Raw genomic sequence first — 19,943 nt, forward strand, 5'->3', positions numbered from 1 at the left:
GCTGCAAAACTGAGTTTACGAGAAAAATTGACAAAACTTTTGCCATGCCAAGTGACAGTGGCCCATCGAATCCAAAGAAAAATTGATGAAACTTTTGCCATGCCAAGTGACAGTGGCCCATCAAATCCATTCATCCCATCCTTTTGTCATTCTTGGAATGTTGCATCTGTCACAAACCTCCCACCAGACCGCTTTAGTATAGGAGCATTCAAAGAACAAGTGGTTGTGATCTTCGTTATTGCGGAGACAGAGTGAGCATCTATTGGGACCATGTATACCAAATCGATGAAGTCTATCTTGAGTTGTGAGTTTCTGTTGGACAGCCACCCATAGAAGAAACGAATATCTTGGAACAACATTCTTGAACCACACAATGTCATGCCATTCAACCATCGGATGACGAAATCTTAGTTGTTCCCAAGCTACTTTGATCGAGAATCTGTGATTTGGTGAATCCAGCCAAACAATCTCATCCTTTTGCCCTATCATAGGATTAGAATTGGAAGGAATAGCTTCTACAATGGGGCGCCAGCCAATAGCTTGAGTGGTAGGAATTTTCTATTCTGAGTTATGAATCAGCATATTCCCCTTCGCGTTCTTTTCCATACCGGAATCATAGATGAAGCTGTCGCCGTAAGAATCCGCGAGCGGGCTGTGAGGATGCCAATTATCAAACCATAGAGAAGTTGTCCTACCATCTCCTATGATGTACTTGATCTACGGCCATGCTAAGGATCTGAGCTATAGAATCTTTCTCCATGCCCAAGAGCAATTCTGTGGCGTCTTGATTGTCCAGAAATTCCTACCTCGCCACAGATTACATCTGATCCAAGTAGACCAGATTGAGCCATCTGAGTCATTGCACAGGTTCCAAATGTGTTTCAACAAAGCAATCTTGTTCCATTCTTTTATCCTTTTTATTCCTAGCCCCCCCTCCTTTTTTGGAAGACATACTTGATCCCAAGCCACTTTAGCCCCAGTAGTTCTCATATCTGAACCTGACCAAAGAAAGGATCTCATAATTTGCTCTATATTTTTTATGACTTGCCCAGGTAAGAGGAAGAGAGATGCCCAATAGACCTGGATGGAAAATAAAAATGAATTAATCAGTTGTACTCGTCTTGCATACGAGAGTGTTCTAGAAGTCCAATGTCGAACTTTAGAGGTGATTCAATCCACGAGACCCTTACAATAAATAGCCTTTAGTCTGGACAAGATAAGAGGCACTCCCAAATATTTCATAGGGAGCTCCCCCTCTGCAAACCCAAGAATACGAATAATTTCTTCCCTCTTAGCATTTAACACGCCGCTTAAGAAGATGTCACTTTTATTTGGATTTGGATACAGACCTGATAGATCTTGAAACTTTGTGAGCACAGTTTTGATCATACGAATTGAGTTTACATCTCCTTTGCTAAAAATCATCAAGTCGTCAGCAAAACAAAGATGAGAAATGTTGTCCTTCTTGCATCTCCAGTGGAACTTGAAGTTTTGGTTGGCACTCATCTTGCAGAATAGCCCCAAAAGGATTTCCATACATAGGACAAACAAATATGGAGAAAGTGGATCCCCTTGTCTCAGCCCTCTCCCCCCTGGAAAATAACCTACAAGGTCACCATTGACGTTGATACAGAATTGACATGATGTAACACAAACCATGATCCAATCAATGACTGTTCTAGGGAATCCCATTTTTCTTAACATAGCGTCAACGAAATCCCACCGAACCGAGTCATAAGCCTTCATCAGATCTACTTTCATAGCACAACTACCGAGTCATAAGCTTTCATCAGAAGTACTTTCATAGCACAACGGGCAGGTCCCATAGATTTATGATAGCCTTTAATTAGTTCCTGAGACAAAAGAATGTTGGCGTTGATTCTCCGTCCAGAGACAAAAGCAGTCTGATACGGACCTACTAAGGATGGCAAAACAGCTTTGATTCTCCCAACTAGAATCTTAGAAATGCATTTGTACACGGTATTGCAGCAAGATATAGGACGAAAATCTGTCAACCTCGTAGGATTGGCAACTTTAGGAATAAGGGAAATGGATGTAGCATTCATTTCCTTAAGCATTCTCCGGGTCTGAAAGAAGGAGCTAACAGCGTTGATTACATCTTCCCCAACTATGTGCCACATTCTTTTGAAGAAACCTGCGTTAAATCCATCCGGACCAGGGGCTTTGTTGTTCTTCAAACTAAACATAGCATGCTTAATCTCCTCCCTTGTTACATCTTGTGCTAATACATGTTGTTGCGCCGAAGACAGTTTCAAGTTTATTGTCGATTCCATCTCTTCCTCATTTAGAACCCTAGGCATCTGTTCCACTCTTAACACACGCTGGAAGTACGCAACTACTTCTGATTTAACTTCCTCATGTCCTTTGACAACCTTTCCATCTTGTCTTGTAAGTGAAAGAAGTTTATTTCTATGCTGTCTTCCATTTACTGATTTGTGAAAGTAGCCAGTATTCTGATCCCCCCAAGCTAAGCCACTGTATCCTTGACTTCTGTTTGAAAAAACTCTCTTCAGCCTTGACGATAGAAGCGTAGTTACGTACAGCATCCCTTTCTCGTATGCACAAAGTTGGATTCTCATGCACTGTATGTAGAGCCTGTTAAGCCTTATCCATTTCATCTTTTGCATCTTTGACTCTATCTGAAATGTTGGAGAAGTGAGTCATATTGAAAAGTTTCAATTCCCGTTTTAGTTTTCTTAGCTTGCAACACAGCTGATACATTGGACAACCCCCCGAATTGTGTTCCCATACTTTCCTCACTAAGGGCATGAACTCGTCATGGTCCATCCACATATCAAAGAATCTGAATGGTTTCTTTATATTCTGATAATCACCAGTAACCTTTACCACCATAGGAGAATGGTCTGACATACCCGATGGCAAACATCACCAGTAACCTTAACCACCATAGGAGAATGATCTGACATACCCGATGGCAAAAATCTCGCTTCCGAAAATGGGAAGTTCAGATTCCATTTCTCATTGACAAGCACTCTATCTAGTTTCCGCATAATCAGATTCTCAGGACATTGATTCGACCAAGTATAATGCAGGCCTGAATATCGAAGATCATCCACTTTCGCTTCTTGAATACATGTTTCCAATCTGTCCATATGACCAGCCCACGAAGTAGACCCTCCTAACCTGTCTGACTGGTAGCGGATAGCATTAAAGTCGCCCATAAGAATCCATGGGCTGGACTCCCATCCATCACTACGACTCACTATATCAGACCATAATGCCTCACGTAAGGAAGCGTTATTGTCTCCGTAAATAATTGAAGCATTGAAACAGATATTGGTAGCTAATATAGTGACAGAAACATGAATAGTCTGGTCTGACATTCCGAGGACATCAACCTTCACCACATCAGCATTCCAACAAACCCAAATACGACCACGACAAGAGAAATCATAATTATACAAGAAGGACCAATTACGCAGAAGAAGTTGAGAAACATTATCTTTATTCTCGTCTCTAACCCGAGTTTCAACCAAACCAAAAAGAGTCATCCTCTCTTGATGGAAGAGCTGATGCAATGCTGAATGCTTTATGGGATCATTCAAACCTCTAACATTCCAACATCCAATAATCATAAGAAAATAGAGAGGAGTACAAACAGCAACACAAAGATTACCTCGACGTGCCCCCAGGCGAGGAGACAGATTTTTTATTCTTCTTTGAAGAGGTTTTTCACCCTTTTTCTTTTTCTCTAGAGAGTCTCTAGCCTTAATAGCTAACTGATTAACAGTTTCTCTTTCGGTGGCATTCAGAGTTTGTAGGTTTGTCAGGATTGGTGATGTCAACTCCTTATCGGTTCGGTCCCCATATGTATCACCTCCCATTGTGTCAATATCAACATTTAGCTCATGACTATTAACGAAAAGAACCTGGTTCACGGTCGCACAATCAGATGTATTCGAGATGACTAAACTTTGATCTAAAGCAGTACTTGTACCCCCTGCTCCTGCTTCATGTCTCCTCGTGAACTCTTCAAACCAAGAGGAGAGGTAGGATTTTCATCTTCATAACAATCAGCATTGCTCATATCTGATGCAGCCTTCTCATTCATATTACAATCAGAAATATTTGTACTAGATGTCGAAAAACCATTCTCATTACAGTTACGCACTTTAGATGCCAAAAGACCATTCTCACCACTCACAGAACCCTTATTTCATTTAGCAACTACCTGCCATTGAAACTGATTCTGCTTCTTATCCGCAGATTTAGAGTTCGCAGCTCCTACTTTCCCCCTTACCCTCTGCCTCCATTGTAAGATTATCACGGTTATTAGTAGCACATATCGTTGTCGTGTGTCCAAAGACATTACAATTATTTCACTTCGATGGTATCCATTCGTAATCAGCTGAAATTGTTATGAATAACCCATTTGGACAGCGAAGGTCGTATTCCTTAACCAACGTCTTCGTAGCATCAATCTCAACACAAACTCTTGCGTAGCTAAGCCTTTGACGCAACAATGTAGTATGATCAGCATGAAGAGGAACCCCAATAGCACTCGCTACACAACTCAACCCCTTAATAGTCCAATACTCAAGAGGAACATTATACAGCCTAACCCATATTGGAACTCTGACCAAATCACCTTTCAAAAATTGCATGTTCGGTTGCCAACGTTTAAGGACCAAAGGTCTGCTTGCCATGTGCCATGGGGCTCTTTCCAGCACATTAGTGGCATGATCAACGAAATCAAAAGTGAATAGGAAGAAACCATTATCTGAAGATAAAACTTCTGATAGACCGTAGGAGCCCCAGATTCTTTTGGCAATATAATTAACAACGGAATATGGTAATTTCTGACCCATAAAATGACCAACTAGGGGGGATTTCCAAAGTTTGCAGCCATCCTCAAACACATCGAGTGGCCAAATCTTATTCCTAAAGAGGGGAGGACTATTTAATGCTTTTCCTCACTTAGGAAGGAAAGTAATTAAATCAGTAACAAAGGAGAAAATTTGTTTTCTTATTTGTCCAAGTTAAACAAGGAATTCCAAGCTAATCAAGGACATCAAAGGGGGCAACAACATAAATTTTCCAAATCAGATTTTTTCCAATTTTGTTTAGGACTTCTTAAGGGTGACAAATCTGATTCTAGCTTATTTAGGATGGTATTTTCGGATTTTTAGTATTTTTAGTATTTTCTTCTTAGTTTTTGGGTTATTATTACTTATTTGGGTCAATTGTAAGTGGGCTTCATATAAGTCCACCTAAGGGAGGTCCATTAGGGTTTCTTCAAGTTCAAATTCAGTATAAATAAAGGCATAACCCAAACATGTAAAGGTTACGAAATTTTCAGATTAATAAAACTTCTTTGCTGCACTTATTACGTGTTGGTGGGAAAATCTCCCTTCCTTGGTTCTCTAAAGAACTGAAAACGACTTATCGAAGAACAACTGTCTTCGTGGCGTCATCCTTATACTTCTCGTTCGCGAATCAATATTCGTTGGGTGGGGGTTTCCATTTTCAATAGTGCTAGTGCCTACAAGTTATCTTTGTGTCACACTCCTATCAAACCTGATTTACTTGGCTTTCCGGGAATTGGCATCTTTGCGTGTGGGTTGCGTGACCATGTGATCACGACGTTCGCATCATAAAGCTTATTGCTCATTCCAGATATAGTGGTCCTTCTAGTTTTCTTCTCTTTTTTTTGTTTATGATGCGAACCTCGTGATCACATGGTCACGCAACCCACAAGCAAAGACGCCAATTCCTGGAAAGCCAACTAAATCAGGTTTGATAGGAGTGTGACACAAAGACAACTTATACCTAGGCACCAGCACTATTGAAAATGGAAACCCCCACCCAACGAATATTGATTAGCGAACGAGAAGTATAAGGATGACGCCATGAAGATAGTTGTTCTTCGATAAGTCGTTTTCAGTTCTTTAAAGAACCAAGGAAGGGAGATTATCCCACCATCACACAAGAAGTGCAGCAAAGAAGTTTTATTAATCTGAAAATTGTGTAACCTTTACATGTTTGGGTTATGCCTTTATTTATACTGAATTTGAACTTAAAGAAACCCTAATGGACCTCCCTTAGGTGGACTTATATGTAGCCCACTTACAATTGACCCAAATAAGTAATAATAACCCAAAAACTAAGAAGAAAATACTAAAAATACTAAAAATCCGAAAATATCATCCTAAATTCTAAAAATACTAAAAATCTGAAAATACCACCCTAAATAAGCTAGAATTAGATTTGTCACCCTTAAGAAGTCCTAAACAAAATTGGAAAAATCTGATTTGGAAAATTTGTGTTGCTGCCCCCTTTGATGTCCTTGATTAGCTTGGAATTCCTTGTTTAACTTGGACAAATAAGAAAACAAATTTCCTCCTTTGTTGCTGATTTAATTACTTTCCTTCCTAAGTGAGGAAAAGCATTAAATAGTCCTCCCCTCTTTAGGAATAAGATTTGGCCAACTTCCTTAATTAGTTAGGAGAATAAATTGCTGACTCTTTATCCTTGTAGTATTAGAAAAAGACAAGCCTAACAAGGCTGGTATTGGGCCGGACACATCAACCCCTTGTTCCACATGAATTGGGCTCTTCTTGCGGACACATCAACCCGACAAGCCTAACAAGGCTGGTATTGGGCCGGACACATCAACCCCTTGTTCCATATGAATTGGGCTCTTCTTGGACCTGAACTAAATGAATTAAAAGCTGTCCTTCAAGCTCATTAAATGTCCCAAGCCCCTCTAGGTCCTTTTTGTTCCATATGTTCTGAACAAGCCCATTCAATGCTTCTTTAAGCTTCTTAGCCCTAGCTCTTGTGATTGACCCAATTGGCACCTCCAATGGATTGTTGGCATGATTATGCTTGGTTTTAGGCTGATTCGCATCAGTTTATTTTTAACTTTTCTTCCCCTGTTTTGTTTCTCCATAGGATAAGCCCCTATACTATTGTATATTCTTTCATTTTAATACATCTTATCTTTTTTTTTAAAAAAATCATATCTAATTATTTTTATGAATATTTTAGGTTGAAATTATAATTGAAACCCTAAATTAAATTAATTATAGAATTAATTTTCCTAATTAAATTAGGATTTAATTAAAATGTTTAATTAAAAATGTTTTATTTTTGTCATATCCTAATAGGATTACGATTTAATTAAAATTTCTAATTATATAATGTTTAGAAAAATGAAGTTTCTAAATTAAAGAGAGTTTTTAAATCAAAATATTTTTATTTAATTGATCTTAAAATATTTTAGGTTATTAATAAGAATTTAATATGATTAATTTTGTTAATAATTTTTTTAAAATGTTTTTTCATTAAAATAATTTACGTTAAATATTTTTTTGTTTGGAAAATGATCAAATTAAATTTGATTGAATATTTTTAAGTGCTTGAAATATTATTTTATAGTAGCACATAAAGCCTATAATTAGAATTGAAGCATGCAATGTAATTTATCATGATATTAAAATATTTTTGTACATAATGGATTATTATAGACATTAAAGGCAAATATGATTGTGTGTTTATTTGATGGTTGTAATTTTTTAAATAAGGCCAACGTGTCCTACCTTATCTCTATTTTCTTCTACGTTGTAAATTATGTTCTTATCTAATTTTTCACAAATTAATTAATTAATTATGTAAATAGTATATGATTTAGAAATATAGGTATTTAGATAGGAAATTATTTTGTAATCCAAGAAGAAGAAAGAAATGATGATAAATGCTATAACCGAAGTGCTTACAAAGGACTTATGAAGATTCACTTAAGCTACCTAGGATTTGACCATCTAATCCCTTTCAATGGCTTAAGAAAATTAACTTAGATATGTTCATAATCTTCCAATTAGAATGATATGCTAAGAGTGTATGTTTATATATAAATTATTGTGTATGAAATGTATATTTGTTATGCCATGCTATGTATGAGATTTAATTAATTGATAATAAATTTATTATTAATATATTAACTACATGTTAAGGACATGAATAATTACCTTTCAATCTTATATGCATAAAATCAAAGTTTTATTCAAAAATAACTTGTTGAGTCACTCAAGTTTACACTTAATTGAATATATTTAATGTTATAAAATTAGATTCTCCTGAACTAACCTATATGGTTTGGATAAGCCAATTATGATCATATGAGATTAGATGATAAGGATCAACCTAACACTAAGCATAATCATACCAACGACTTATTGAAAGTGTCAATTAAGCCAATTAAAAAAGCTAAGGCAAAGAAGCTTAAAGAAGTATTGAATGAGCTTGTACAAAATATATGGAGCAAGATGGACCTAGAGGAGCTTGAGATGTCTAAGGAGCATGAAGGACGACCTTTAATTTATGTCCAAAAAGAGCCCAATTCATATGGAATAAAGGGCTAATGATCCAGCCCAATAACAACCTTATTAGTCTTGTTTTTTCTAATGCTACAAGGATAAAAAGACAACAATTTATTCTTCTAATTAAGTAAGGAAGTCGGCTAACTCTTGTTCCTAAAGAGGGGAGGAGATTATTTAGTGCTTTTTCTAAGTTAGGAAGGAAAGTAATTAAATCAGCAATAAAGGGAAAATTTGCTTTGTAATTTGTCCAAGTTATATAAGAAAATCCAAGCTAATTAAGGAAAGAAAAAAATAATAATAACAATTTAATATCTTAAATATGATAGGATTAAATTTACTGCCATATAAAAGTCTCATATAAGTTAAGAAAAATCTGATTTGAAAAATTTATGTTGCCGCTCACTTTAGGTCCTTGATTAACTTGGACTTTCTTGATTAACTTTAACAAATAACAAAAAAAAATTCCCTTTTTGTTTTTGATTTAATTACTTTCCTTTCTAGGTTAGGAAAGCATTACATAATCCTTTCCTCTTTAGGAATTTGATATGTCAAAACTTCCTTGATTGTTTAGGAGAATAAATTGCTAACTTGTTATCCTTTTATCATTAGGAAAAACAAGCCTGACAAGGCTAGTATGAGGTCGGACACATGAGCCCCATTCTTCTTTTTTTTCTATTATTATTATTATTATTATTCTTGTTGTTATTATGGTTGTATTATTGTTATTTATAATTTATATACAATTAACCTCCTTGAGATTCAACCCTGGTCTTGCCGGGTTATTTATTACTTTAATACTCTTGCATTTGGGAGAAGACATCAATATTTTGGTCGTGTCAGTTCTTCCATCGGTTATTTTCTTATTCTAAGATCTACAGCTCCAGATATAACCCAATTACCGAACAGTGTTCCTGTTTAGATTGCACCAACATCTCTTTTCTAAATTTGGCCATCTCTTTGTCCTTTCAATTTCAGTTCTTAAATTCATCAATCAATCCTTTCATTTATGTGATAGACCTGCATTTAAAATGAATATTTACCACAAATTAAAGGTATCTTATATTATTAGATATATTATTATAAAACATGATTTAGTTAAGGAGTTATTGATACTTCAAGTGCAAAATGATGATATAAAACCTTGATAAAAAATATACTTTTAAGTACTAATCACGAGTTCAATGTGGATTTTTTTTTTCTAATTGAAGAAAGCTTGGACTATTATTGGTCTAGACACTGGTATGATTCAGGTTAACAGGTGCCTTTTATATAGGGGTGGTAATAAAGATGATCATTTTTTTTTATTGTCCTTTCTCTTAGCGCATCTAGTATGATATTTTCTCTAAACGCCTTATTCTTTTCAGACATCAATCTTAGGTCGGTATCGTTGCATGGCTTTCTCTTTTACATCTTTGATAGTCAAATTGATATTAGCTACTGCAATATACTACTATATTTGGAGAGAAAGGAATGTTCGGCTTTATGGTAAGGCTTCTTATAATGTTTTGGTTATTTACTGTGATGTCATTAAGTGTAATATATCTAAAGTTAATCCTTTTCGTAACATGGTCTCCTCAAATACCAATAGAAGGCTTCATATTTTGTGGGATTTTTTTAATGATATTTCTAGTTGATTTATTTCTACTTTAGGTTTTAAGGCATGTCCCTTTAGCCTTCCTCGAATCTATGCCCCTTTTCTTTCATGTTTTTGTTTTTTTTAAGGTTAGGTAGGTTTTGTTTGCCTATCCGAGCTTTATGGGCCTTACCTTATGCTTTGTTTTGTTCCTTTTTTATTATTACACTTACTTTATAAAAAAAATGAGGTTAATTTGCATTTGTTTGGCTTCCTCGTATCAAAACACATTAGAATTAAATCAAATTGAAATTTTGGTTATTTGGTGTAAAATCACCCAAAATACCAAATTTCAGGTCATTTGGTTTAAGGTCTAGATTTGGGTCTAAAGGGGTTTGTTAGATTCATCAATTGAAAGGCCCTATAATTTTAGGTTGGTGCCATTGAAATCAGTGCATTCGGTTATTTTAGGTTGGTTACTACGCCAACAATATCTCTTTTTTTTTTTTGGTAAGTTGACGTATATATTAAAGGAAAACGATACAAAGATTATAAGGGGCATACCCCAGATTTACAATGAGAACAGAAACGTAAAACAACAGATGGCTACATGCTAGCCACCGAACTGAAAACTCAAGACCTAACTTGATTCGTTAGGGAAACCAATACAACCAGCTAAATATCAAATGAAGAATCTATGTTATTAACCCTCCATGCTCGTTGGATTCTTTTATTTTCATCTGTTGGTAGAACGTTCCTCATCAAATCAAGCTTATCACGGATGATACATTCAATTTGATGAAAGACCAAATTCTGAGTTCTAGATATTCCAGCAAAGGTCCTTGCATTCCTTTCTTGCCAGATATGATACACTGTAGCTGCAAAACTGAGTTTACGAGAAAAATTGACAAAACTTTTGCCATGCCAAGTGACAGTGGCCCATCGAATCCATTCATCCCATCCTTTTGTCATTCTTGGAATGTTGCATCTGTCACAAACATCCCACCAGATCGCTTTAGTATAGGAGCATTCAAAGAACAAGTGGTTGTGATCTTCGTAGTTGCGGAGACAGAGTGAGCATCTATTGGGACCATGTATACCAAGTCGATGAAGTCTATCTTGAGTTGTGAGTTTCTGTTGGACAGCCACCCATAGAAGAAACGAATGTCTTGGAACAACATTCTTGAACCACACAATGTCATGCCATTCGACCATCGTATGATGAAATCTTAGTTGTTCCCAAGCTATTTTGATCGAGAATCTTAGTTGTTCCTCGTATCAAAACACATTAGAATTAAATCAAATTGAAATTTTGGTTATTTGGTGTAAAATCACCCAAAATACCAAATTTCAGGTCATTTGGTTTAAGGTCTAGATTTGGGTCTAAAGGGGTTTGTTAGATTCATCAATTGAAAGGCCCTATAATTTTAGGTTGGTGCCATTGAAATCAGTGCATTCGGTTATTTTAGGTTGGTTACTACGCCAACAATATCTCTATTTGCTTTCAGTTATATCTAATCCAAAAGGCCAAATTGTAATTTGGGTCTAAATTAATATTTTTCTTATCTTAAACTAATCTTGACATTATCTTTGCGAACACAATCAATGTAGATTTTTTAGCATTAAAAATACTTGTAATTGAAGAATGGGTGACATGACATTGTGTGGTTCAAGAATGTTGTTCCAAGACATTCATTTCTTCTATGGGTGGCTGTCCAATAGAAACTCACAACTCAAGATAGACTTCATCGATTTGGTATACATGGTCCCAATAGGTGCTCACTCTGTCTCCGCAACAACGAAGATCACAACCACTTGTTCTTTGAATGCTCCTATACTAAAGCGATCTGATGGGTGTTTATGACAGATGCAACATTCCAAGAATGACAAAAGGATGGGATGAATGGATTCGATGGGCCACTGTCACTTGGCATGGCAAAAGTTTTGTCAATTTTTCTTGTAAACTGAGTTTCGCAGCTACAGTGTATCATATCTGGCAAGAATGGAATGCAAGGACGTTTGCAGGAATCTCTAGAACTCAGAATTTGGTCTTTGATCAAATCGAATGTATCATCCGTGATAAGCTTGATTTGATGAGGAACGTTCTACCAACAGATGAAAACAAAAGGATCCAGAGAGCTTGAAGGGTCAATAACTAGACTTTTCATTTGATATTTAGCTGATTGTATTGGTTTCCCTAATGAATCTAGTTAGGTCTGAGTTTTCTATTCGGTGGCTAGCATGTAGTCATCTGTTGTTTTATGTTTCTGTTCTCATTGTAAATCTGGGTATGCCCCTTATAATCTTTGTATCGTTTTCTTTTAATACATACGTCAACTTACCAAAAAAAAATACTTGTAATTGAAGGCCTTGACAAGAGTATAAACATGTAAGGGGGTGAGTGCGGAAATATATTTTCTTTACCACTAACTAGTTTTATGGATTTTAGGATGTCAAAGTTAATTAATATAGCATAACCAACATTGCTTTTTAGTTACAATTTACTGCACAACAGTTGATAGGGTTCAGTTTAGTGATGGGTGATATACATAATAAGATGGAAAATATTGAAGGGACTTGCTAATGAAAATGGTGGAGTTTGACATAGGGTTGATCAGAGAGAATTCAATATGATTAAGAAAGATAAACTAAAGTTAGGAGTTTCACATATTTATGATCATAATGCTTCTACGATGTTAGACAAAAAACATGAGGCTGAATAAATTGCAAAGTTTTATAAAGAAACAAATAGAGAACATGAAAAATAGAGGAATTTAGTTCAACGTTGAAATGATAAAAAAAAAAAAAAGAGCATAGATAATTATCATTAAAAATATATATATATAAGTGGACGACAAGACATGCTTATTTGAAATTATTATCGGCTATAACATTCATACAATGTTGTTAGAAGCATCTGCAGGCAAGAAAAGAACTCCAAAAAATTCAACAAGAGGCTAAATAATTATCCATTATACATATTGATGATTCAAATTGATGATTCAAGGATGAATCATCTTGAAAAGAGAGGAAATGATACAATTCAAGAAAGGCTGGATTCACGTTTTGGTTTGAAAGTTTCTATTGTCTAGTTTTATACTACCAAGCATAACTTTCAACTTAATCATTAGATCAGGCTGAAATATTTACAATAGTTTATAGACATGCTTTTCTACATTAGACTAAGATTTTAGATCAATTATAGTTAGATAAGGGCTTATTTTAAAGGGTTGAATTTACTGAATGAATCTTATCAAATATCTTTATTTAGACCTTCATTTACCTTTTGGACTATATCTAGAGTTACATAATAAATTATGCTAAGATTCAAATTGGTTGGAAAATAGACAACCATGCTTTTTCAAAAATATTGGTAGGCTTGCTAATTCATCTAAACAAGAGAAAGGGACATGTTTTAAGCCAGGACTAAAATTTATGAGGAATATATGAAAATTGGAGAAACATTATTTCCTTGTGTATTATATTATAGATTCCAATGAATACAAGGATTCCTTAATACTCATGTATGATAGTTATTGGTTTAACTATTCTATAAAGATTTCATATCAAACAATGAGACATTTATGACAACTATTATCCATTGTTTATAACGAGAAAATATCTATAATGGAATGGACGTGATGACAAGGACCTTGAGATTATTTTGTTGTTTTTTTTCTCTTATTTTATATGATTTTCTTATTCAAAAGGTAGATTATGGTCCTTATTTTACAAGATTTTCTTACTCAAAAGAGAGATTATAGGAGACTATTTAAAAGAGATATTTCAACCATTGTTATTTTTATTTTTAGGGGCATACTTTCAGCTAAATAAGAGAAGAAACTTTAGCATTTCAGACAACATCTTTCAAGCAAAGAAAGAAGGATTAATGGATGACACAAAGGGAGACTCTTTTTTCTACAAGTTTTAGATTTGGCTACTAGGGATCCAATATAAGGAGATATGATTTTGGAGTTGTTTTGATAACTTTGTATTAATTTAAATATTTCTTAACATTTATTTATTATTTTAATTAATATTTGAGATAATTATATTTATTTATAGGGATTTTATTTCTGTTGATTTTGTTTTGGCTCAAAATCAATATTTAGGCTTGGTTAGACTTAGATTTGTGCTTAGCTAAGTTTTAGTTAAGGTCTATTGGTTTGTAACCTAATATGAGACTATTAAAGTCTTTATCTTAGGACTATATTATATTTTGTTTTGCTGCAAATATAAGTAGCCTTTAGACATTAATAAAATTCAGTTTTGGTTGAGCAAATTTTTTCTTTGCTGGAACAAAATGTTAATTCGACTTATCAAGGTATAACCTGACCTTGTGGCTTCATTCGGATCATTTAATATCTTTGGTTATTAGTTACAAGTTAACTTTGGATCAAAGTTCAACGAAACCTGATTGTTTAGTTTTCTTGAAAAAGTTATTATTTTAGTTGTGAATTGTGTGATCACAAGATTCAAATCAATAATGATATTCAATTTATTTTAAATCAAAATTCTAAAATAATAATAAAATAAATAATATATAATATATATCCACGAGGTCCAATGATTATATATGTAAGGAAAAAAAATGTAAATGTTGAGTGTTTTTTTTAAAAAAATCATGCATCTTAAAACTATTACCCCTTTAGGATGTGCTTGAGATTGTAGTGGTGGTTACACTTCAAAATACCTTTTATTTAAAAATGCATCAAAATAAAATGTTTTTATTTCTTAAAAATTATTTTTGATATTAGTACATTAAAACAATCTGAATATATATATATATATATTGACAAAATAAATATTAAAATTTCAGGAAACACGATTTCAATCAAGTTAGCATACTCTTAATCTTTCATTTTTCATTAATATACTTCATGATTCTCGCATTGATTTGGTCAAAGTTCCGGTATGGGTTAGGCTGTATAATGTTCCTCTTGAGTATTGGACTATTAAGGGGTTGAGTTGTGTAGCGAGTGCTATTGGGGTTCCTCTTCATGCTGATCATAGTACATTGTTGCGTCAAAGGCTTAGCTACGCAGACTACATTGTTGCGTCAAAGGCCTACGCAAGAGTTTGTGTTGAGATTGATGCTACGAAGATGCTGGTTAAGGAATACGACCTTCGCTGTCCCAATGGATTATTCATAACAATTTCAGCTGATTACGAATGGATACCATCAAAGTGCAATAATTGTAATGTCTTTGGACACACGACAGCGATATGTGCTACTAATAACGGTGCAAATCTTACAATGGAGGCAGAGGGTAAGAGGAAACTAGGAGCTGCGAACTCTAAATCTGCGGATAAACAGCAGAATCAGTTTCAATGGCAGGTAGTTGCTAAACGAAATAAGGGTTCTGTGAGTGGTGAGAATGGCACTTTGGCATCTAAAGTGCGTAATTGTAATGAGAATGGTTGTTCGACATCTGGTACAAATATTTCTGATTGTAATATCAATGAGAAGGCTGCATCAGATGTGAGCAATGCTGATTGTTATGAAGATGAAAATCCTACATCTCCTCTTGTTTTGAAGAGTTCACAAGGAGACATGAGGCAGGAGCAGGGGGGTACAAGTACTGCTTCAGATCAAAGTTTAGCCATCTCCAATACATCTGATTGTGCGACGGTGAACCAGGTTCTTTTCGTTAATAGTCATGAGCTGAATGTAGATATTGACGCAATGGGAGGTGATACAGATGGGGAACGAACTGATAAGGAGTTGACGTCACCAATCCTGACAAGCCCACAAACTCTGAATTCCACCGAAAGGGAAACTGTGAATCAGTTGGCTATTAAGGCTAGAGACTCTCTAGAGAAAAAGAAAAAGGGTTCGAAAAACTCTTCAAAGAAGAATAAGAAATCTGTCTCCTCGCCTGGGGGCACGTCGAGATAGAGTCCAAGATGCGAAAGATGAAATGGATAAGGCTCAACAGGCTCTCCATACAGCACATGGGAATCCAACTTTGTGCATGCGAGAAAGGGATGCTGTACGTAACTACGCTTCTATCGTCAAGGCCGAAGAGAGTTTTTTCAAACAAAAGTCAAGGATACAGTGGCTTAGCTTGGGGGATCAGAATACTGGCTACTTTCACAAATCAGTAAATGGAAGACAGCATAGAAATAAACTTCTTTCACTTACAAAGGAGGATGGAGAGGTTGTCGAAGGACATGAGGCAGTTAAATCAGAAGTCATTGCGTACTTCCAGCGTGTGTTAAGAGTGGAACAGATGCCTAGTGTTCTGAATGAGGAAGAGATGGAATCGGCAATTAACTTGAAACTGTCTTCGACGCAACAACATGTATTAGCACAAGATGTAACAAGGGAGGAGATTAAGCATGCTATGTTGAGTTTGAAGAACAACAAAGCCCCTGGTCCGGATGGATTGAACGCAGGTTTCTTCAAAAGAATGTGGCACATAGTTGGGGAGGATGTAATCAATGCTGTTAGTTCCTTCTTTCAGACTCGGAGAATGCTTAAAGAAATGAATGCTACATCAATTTCCCTTATTCCTAAAGTTGCCAATCCTACGAGGTTGACAGATTTTCGTCCTATATCTTGCTGCAATACCGTGTACAAATGCATCGCTAAGATTCTAGCTGTGAGAATCACAGCTGTTTTGCCATCCTTAGTAGGTCCGTATCAGACTGCTTTTATCTCTGGACGGAGAATCAGCGACAACATTCTTTTGTCTCAGGAACTAATGAAAGGCTATCATAAATCTACGGGACCTGCCCGTTGTGCTATGAAAGTAGATCTGATGAAGGCTTATGACTCGGTTCGGTGGGATTTCGTTGACGCTATGTTAAGAAAAATGGGATTCCCTAGAACAGTCATTGATTGGATTATGGTTTGTGTTACATCATGTCAATTCTCTATCAACGTCAATGGTGAGCTTGCAGGTTATTTTCTAGGGGGGAGAGGGCTTCGACAAGGGGATCCACTTTCTCCATATTTGTTTGTCCTATGTATGGAAATCCTTTCGGGGCTATTCTGCAAGATGAGTGCCAACCAAAACTTCAAGTTCCACTGGAGATGCAAGAAGGACAACATTTCTCATCTTTGTTTTGCTGACGACTTGATGATTTTTAGCAAAGGAGATGTAAACTCAATTCGTATGATCAAAACTGTGCTCACAAAGTTTCAAGATCTATCAGGTCTGTATCCAAATCCAAATAAAAGTGACATCTTCTTAAGCGGTGTGTTAAATGCTGAGAGGGAAGAGATTATTCATGTTCTTGGGTTTGCAGAGGGGGAGCTCCCTATGAAATATTTGGGAGTGCCTCTTATCTCGTCCAGACTAAAGGCTGTTTATTGTAAGGGGCTCGTGGATCGAATCACCTCTAAAGTTCGACATTGGACTTGTAGAACACTCTCGTATGCAGGACGAGTACAACTGATTAATTCAGTTTTATTTTCCATCCAAGTCTATTGGGCATCTCTCTTCCTCTTACCTGGGCAAGTCATAAAAAGTGTGGAGCAAATTATGAGATCCTTTCTTTGGTCAGGTTCAGATATGAGAACTACTGGGGCTAAAGTGGCTTGGGATCAGGTATGTCTTCCAAAAAAGGAGGGGGGGCTAGGAATAAAGAGGATAACAGAATGGAACAAGATTGCTTTGTTGAAACACATTTGGAACCTGTGCAATGACTCAGATGGCTCAATCTGGTCTACTTGGATCAGATGTAATCTGTTGCGAGGTAGGAATTTCTGGACAATCAAGACGCCACAGAATTGCTCTTGGGCATGGAGAAAGATTCTAAAGCTCAGATCCTTAGCATGGCCGAAGATGAAGTACATCATAGGGGATGGCAGGACAACTTCTCTATGGTTTGACAATTGGCATCCTCACAGCCCGCTCGCAGATTCTTACGGCGACAGATTCATCTATGATTCAGGTATGGAAAAGAACGCGAAGGTGAATATGCTGATTCATAACTCAGAATGGAAAATTCCTACCACTCACGCTATTGGATGGCACCCCATTGTAGAAGCTATTCCTTCCAATTCTAATCCTATGATAGGGCAAAATGATGAGATTGTTTGGCTGGATTCACCAAATCACAGATTCTCGATCAAAATAGCTTGGGAACAACTAAGATTTCATCATACGATGTAGCCATCTGTTGTTTTACGTTTCTGTTCTCATTGTAAATCTGGGGTATGCCCCTTATAATCTTTGTATCGTTTTCCTTTAATATATACGTCAACTTACCAAAAAAAACAGAAAAAAAAAAATGAATTAAAAAAAAAAAAAAAAAAAAAAAAAGAATTAAAAAAAAAAAAAAAAAAAAAAAAAGAATTAAAAAAAAAAAAAAAAAAAAAAAAAATAAAAAAAAAAAAAAAAAAAAGAAGAAAAGTCTTACCACATTCTGGGCAACGAAAATAATCCTTGTCCTTTAAAACAAGTCCAGATCCCCCACATACTTGACACCTTCGTTGTGCTATCTTCCATGTATGTAAACATAAGGTTATAAATCCCTTCAGTTTGTATGTGAAAATCAAAATATTTATTTTAAAAAATTACATCACCAATTAAAATATATTACAAGGACCCTTGTATTGAATAGATACGGACTGTTGAGTATCATAATTCATCCACAATAATCAGTTAAATTGATAAATAACAACTGTTTGTGAAATATAAATTGATAAATAACAACAATTGATTTATTTTGGAATGATATTCTTGAAATGCATATATATTTTTCTCCTTTTTGTTTTTCAGAATTTGAAATCTTATTAAATGTAATTCATGAAAAAAAAACTTAAAAAACATAAAGGAAGCAGTAATCTTCAACAATGAAGGAGCAGTAGAAAAGTAAGGTTGAGATATGCAATAGTACTTACTATTCTTTTGCTGAACTCAATCCCAGCTACAACGAAGGGTGTTACACCAGCTGCATATTAATTAATTTGTAATTTTGCTTAGACACACAAATTATAACGCATTGGGCCCTTTATTATTAACCGTAATACTCTACCTATAGCTCCAAAAATAATTTGCCAGGTGACCTCCACTTGGGCTATATCTGCTGCAGCCGAAATACCATGGTCATTGATGGCTAAGATCTTCGACCTGGTTTTTAATCTTCTTCCATTAATTGGAATCCCAGTAGGAGAAGGTCCGGTACTTGATTTTGAATTTGGAAACTGATCGGAGAATTGGATTGTATCTCTCTTCTTCCTAGTAGTATTTAGAGCTTTCTTGTCTGCAGGAAATGTTATTAACAGCTTTAAAGAAGAAATTGCTGTTGCTTCCATGGCACCCCACGATCCACTGCAAACTGCAGCTTTAGCAGGGGATTTCATTTTTCTTTTGTATTTATTTTTATTAATCAACCACGGAGAGACAGAGATTGTGCCACGTCCACATATTATCGCCGGTCTGGCGCCAACCACACAATACAAGATACAGCGGAATGGAATTCAGATGGGTATAGTTAGAAAACGTCACCGTTCGTACCATTCAGCGTTGTTTTTCTTTAATACATGTGTGTTTTGTGAAGCGTAACGAAGTTGTTCCATAATTGTACAAATAATCTTATTTTGGAAGATAAGCCAGCAATGGTAAAAAAAAAAAACACACTTTAATGAACCTCTAAACTAAAGGTTCTGTGCATCCATAAAGTGCGTAATTCATTCGTAATAAAATCGTGTTAAAAAATAAAATATTTAAATAATAATAATACTTTTTAATTATTCACACTAAAAAAATTTATTTTATGTATTAAATAAATATATTTAAACAATAAAATTAAAAAAATTTCATCAGATTTGCAAAAAAAATTTATTTGAAACACAGGTACTATCTTTGTCTATCTCAAATATTAAAAGAAAACATGATAGTTTCATCTATTTATTCATTAAAGGTATAGTCACTTGAAGATATAAAAATAAATGATATTGTATATTAACATTAACTTGAAATATCTATTGTATTGTGCTATATATATATATATCCTTTCTCACTTTCATATGCTTGTTATTTTTCAAGCTCACT

General features: G+C 35.2%; 1 protein-coding gene across 1 annotated transcript; it reads right to left on the bottom strand.

The window, feature by feature from the left end:
• Positions 1-18,277: 18,277 nt before the first annotated feature.
• Positions 18,278-19,270, bottom strand: LOC105116311 (uncharacterized). The gene is made up of 3 exons (XM_011013599.1): positions 18,925-19,270; positions 18,791-18,840; positions 18,278-18,384 (listed from the first exon to the last, which is right to left on the bottom strand). Exons 1-3 carry the CDS (start codon positions 19,250-19,252, stop codon positions 18,340-18,342), a joined length of 423 nt encoding a protein of 140 aa, XP_011011901.1. The 5' UTR covers positions 19,253-19,270; the 3' UTR covers positions 18,278-18,339.
• Between the last annotated feature and the right edge of the window lie 673 nt (positions 19,271-19,943).

The sequence above is a fragment of the Populus euphratica genome, unplaced genomic scaffold (assembly GCF_000495115.2).
Source record: "Populus euphratica unplaced genomic scaffold, PopEup_1.0 scaffold896.1, whole genome shotgun sequence".
In the NCBI taxonomy this organism is placed as follows: domain Eukaryota; kingdom Viridiplantae; phylum Streptophyta; class Magnoliopsida; order Malpighiales; family Salicaceae; genus Populus; species Populus euphratica.

What these genes read in the sequence shown, in the direction of transcription:
- LOC105116311 (XM_011013599.1), bottom strand. Translation starts at nt 19,252, where the DNA reads ATGAAATCCCCTGCTAAAGCTGCAGTTTGCAGTGGATCGTGGGGTGCC. An exon ending in AATTATTTTTGGAGCTATAG is followed by an intron (nt 18,841 to 18,924) that starts GTAGAGTATTAC and finishes ATTAATATGCAG; the next exon opens with CTGGTGTAACACCCTTCGTT. An exon ending in TTGAGTTCAGCAAAAGAATA is followed by an intron (nt 18,385 to 18,790) that starts GTAAGTACTATT and finishes CATGGAAGATAG; the next exon opens with CACAACGAAGGTGTCAAGTA.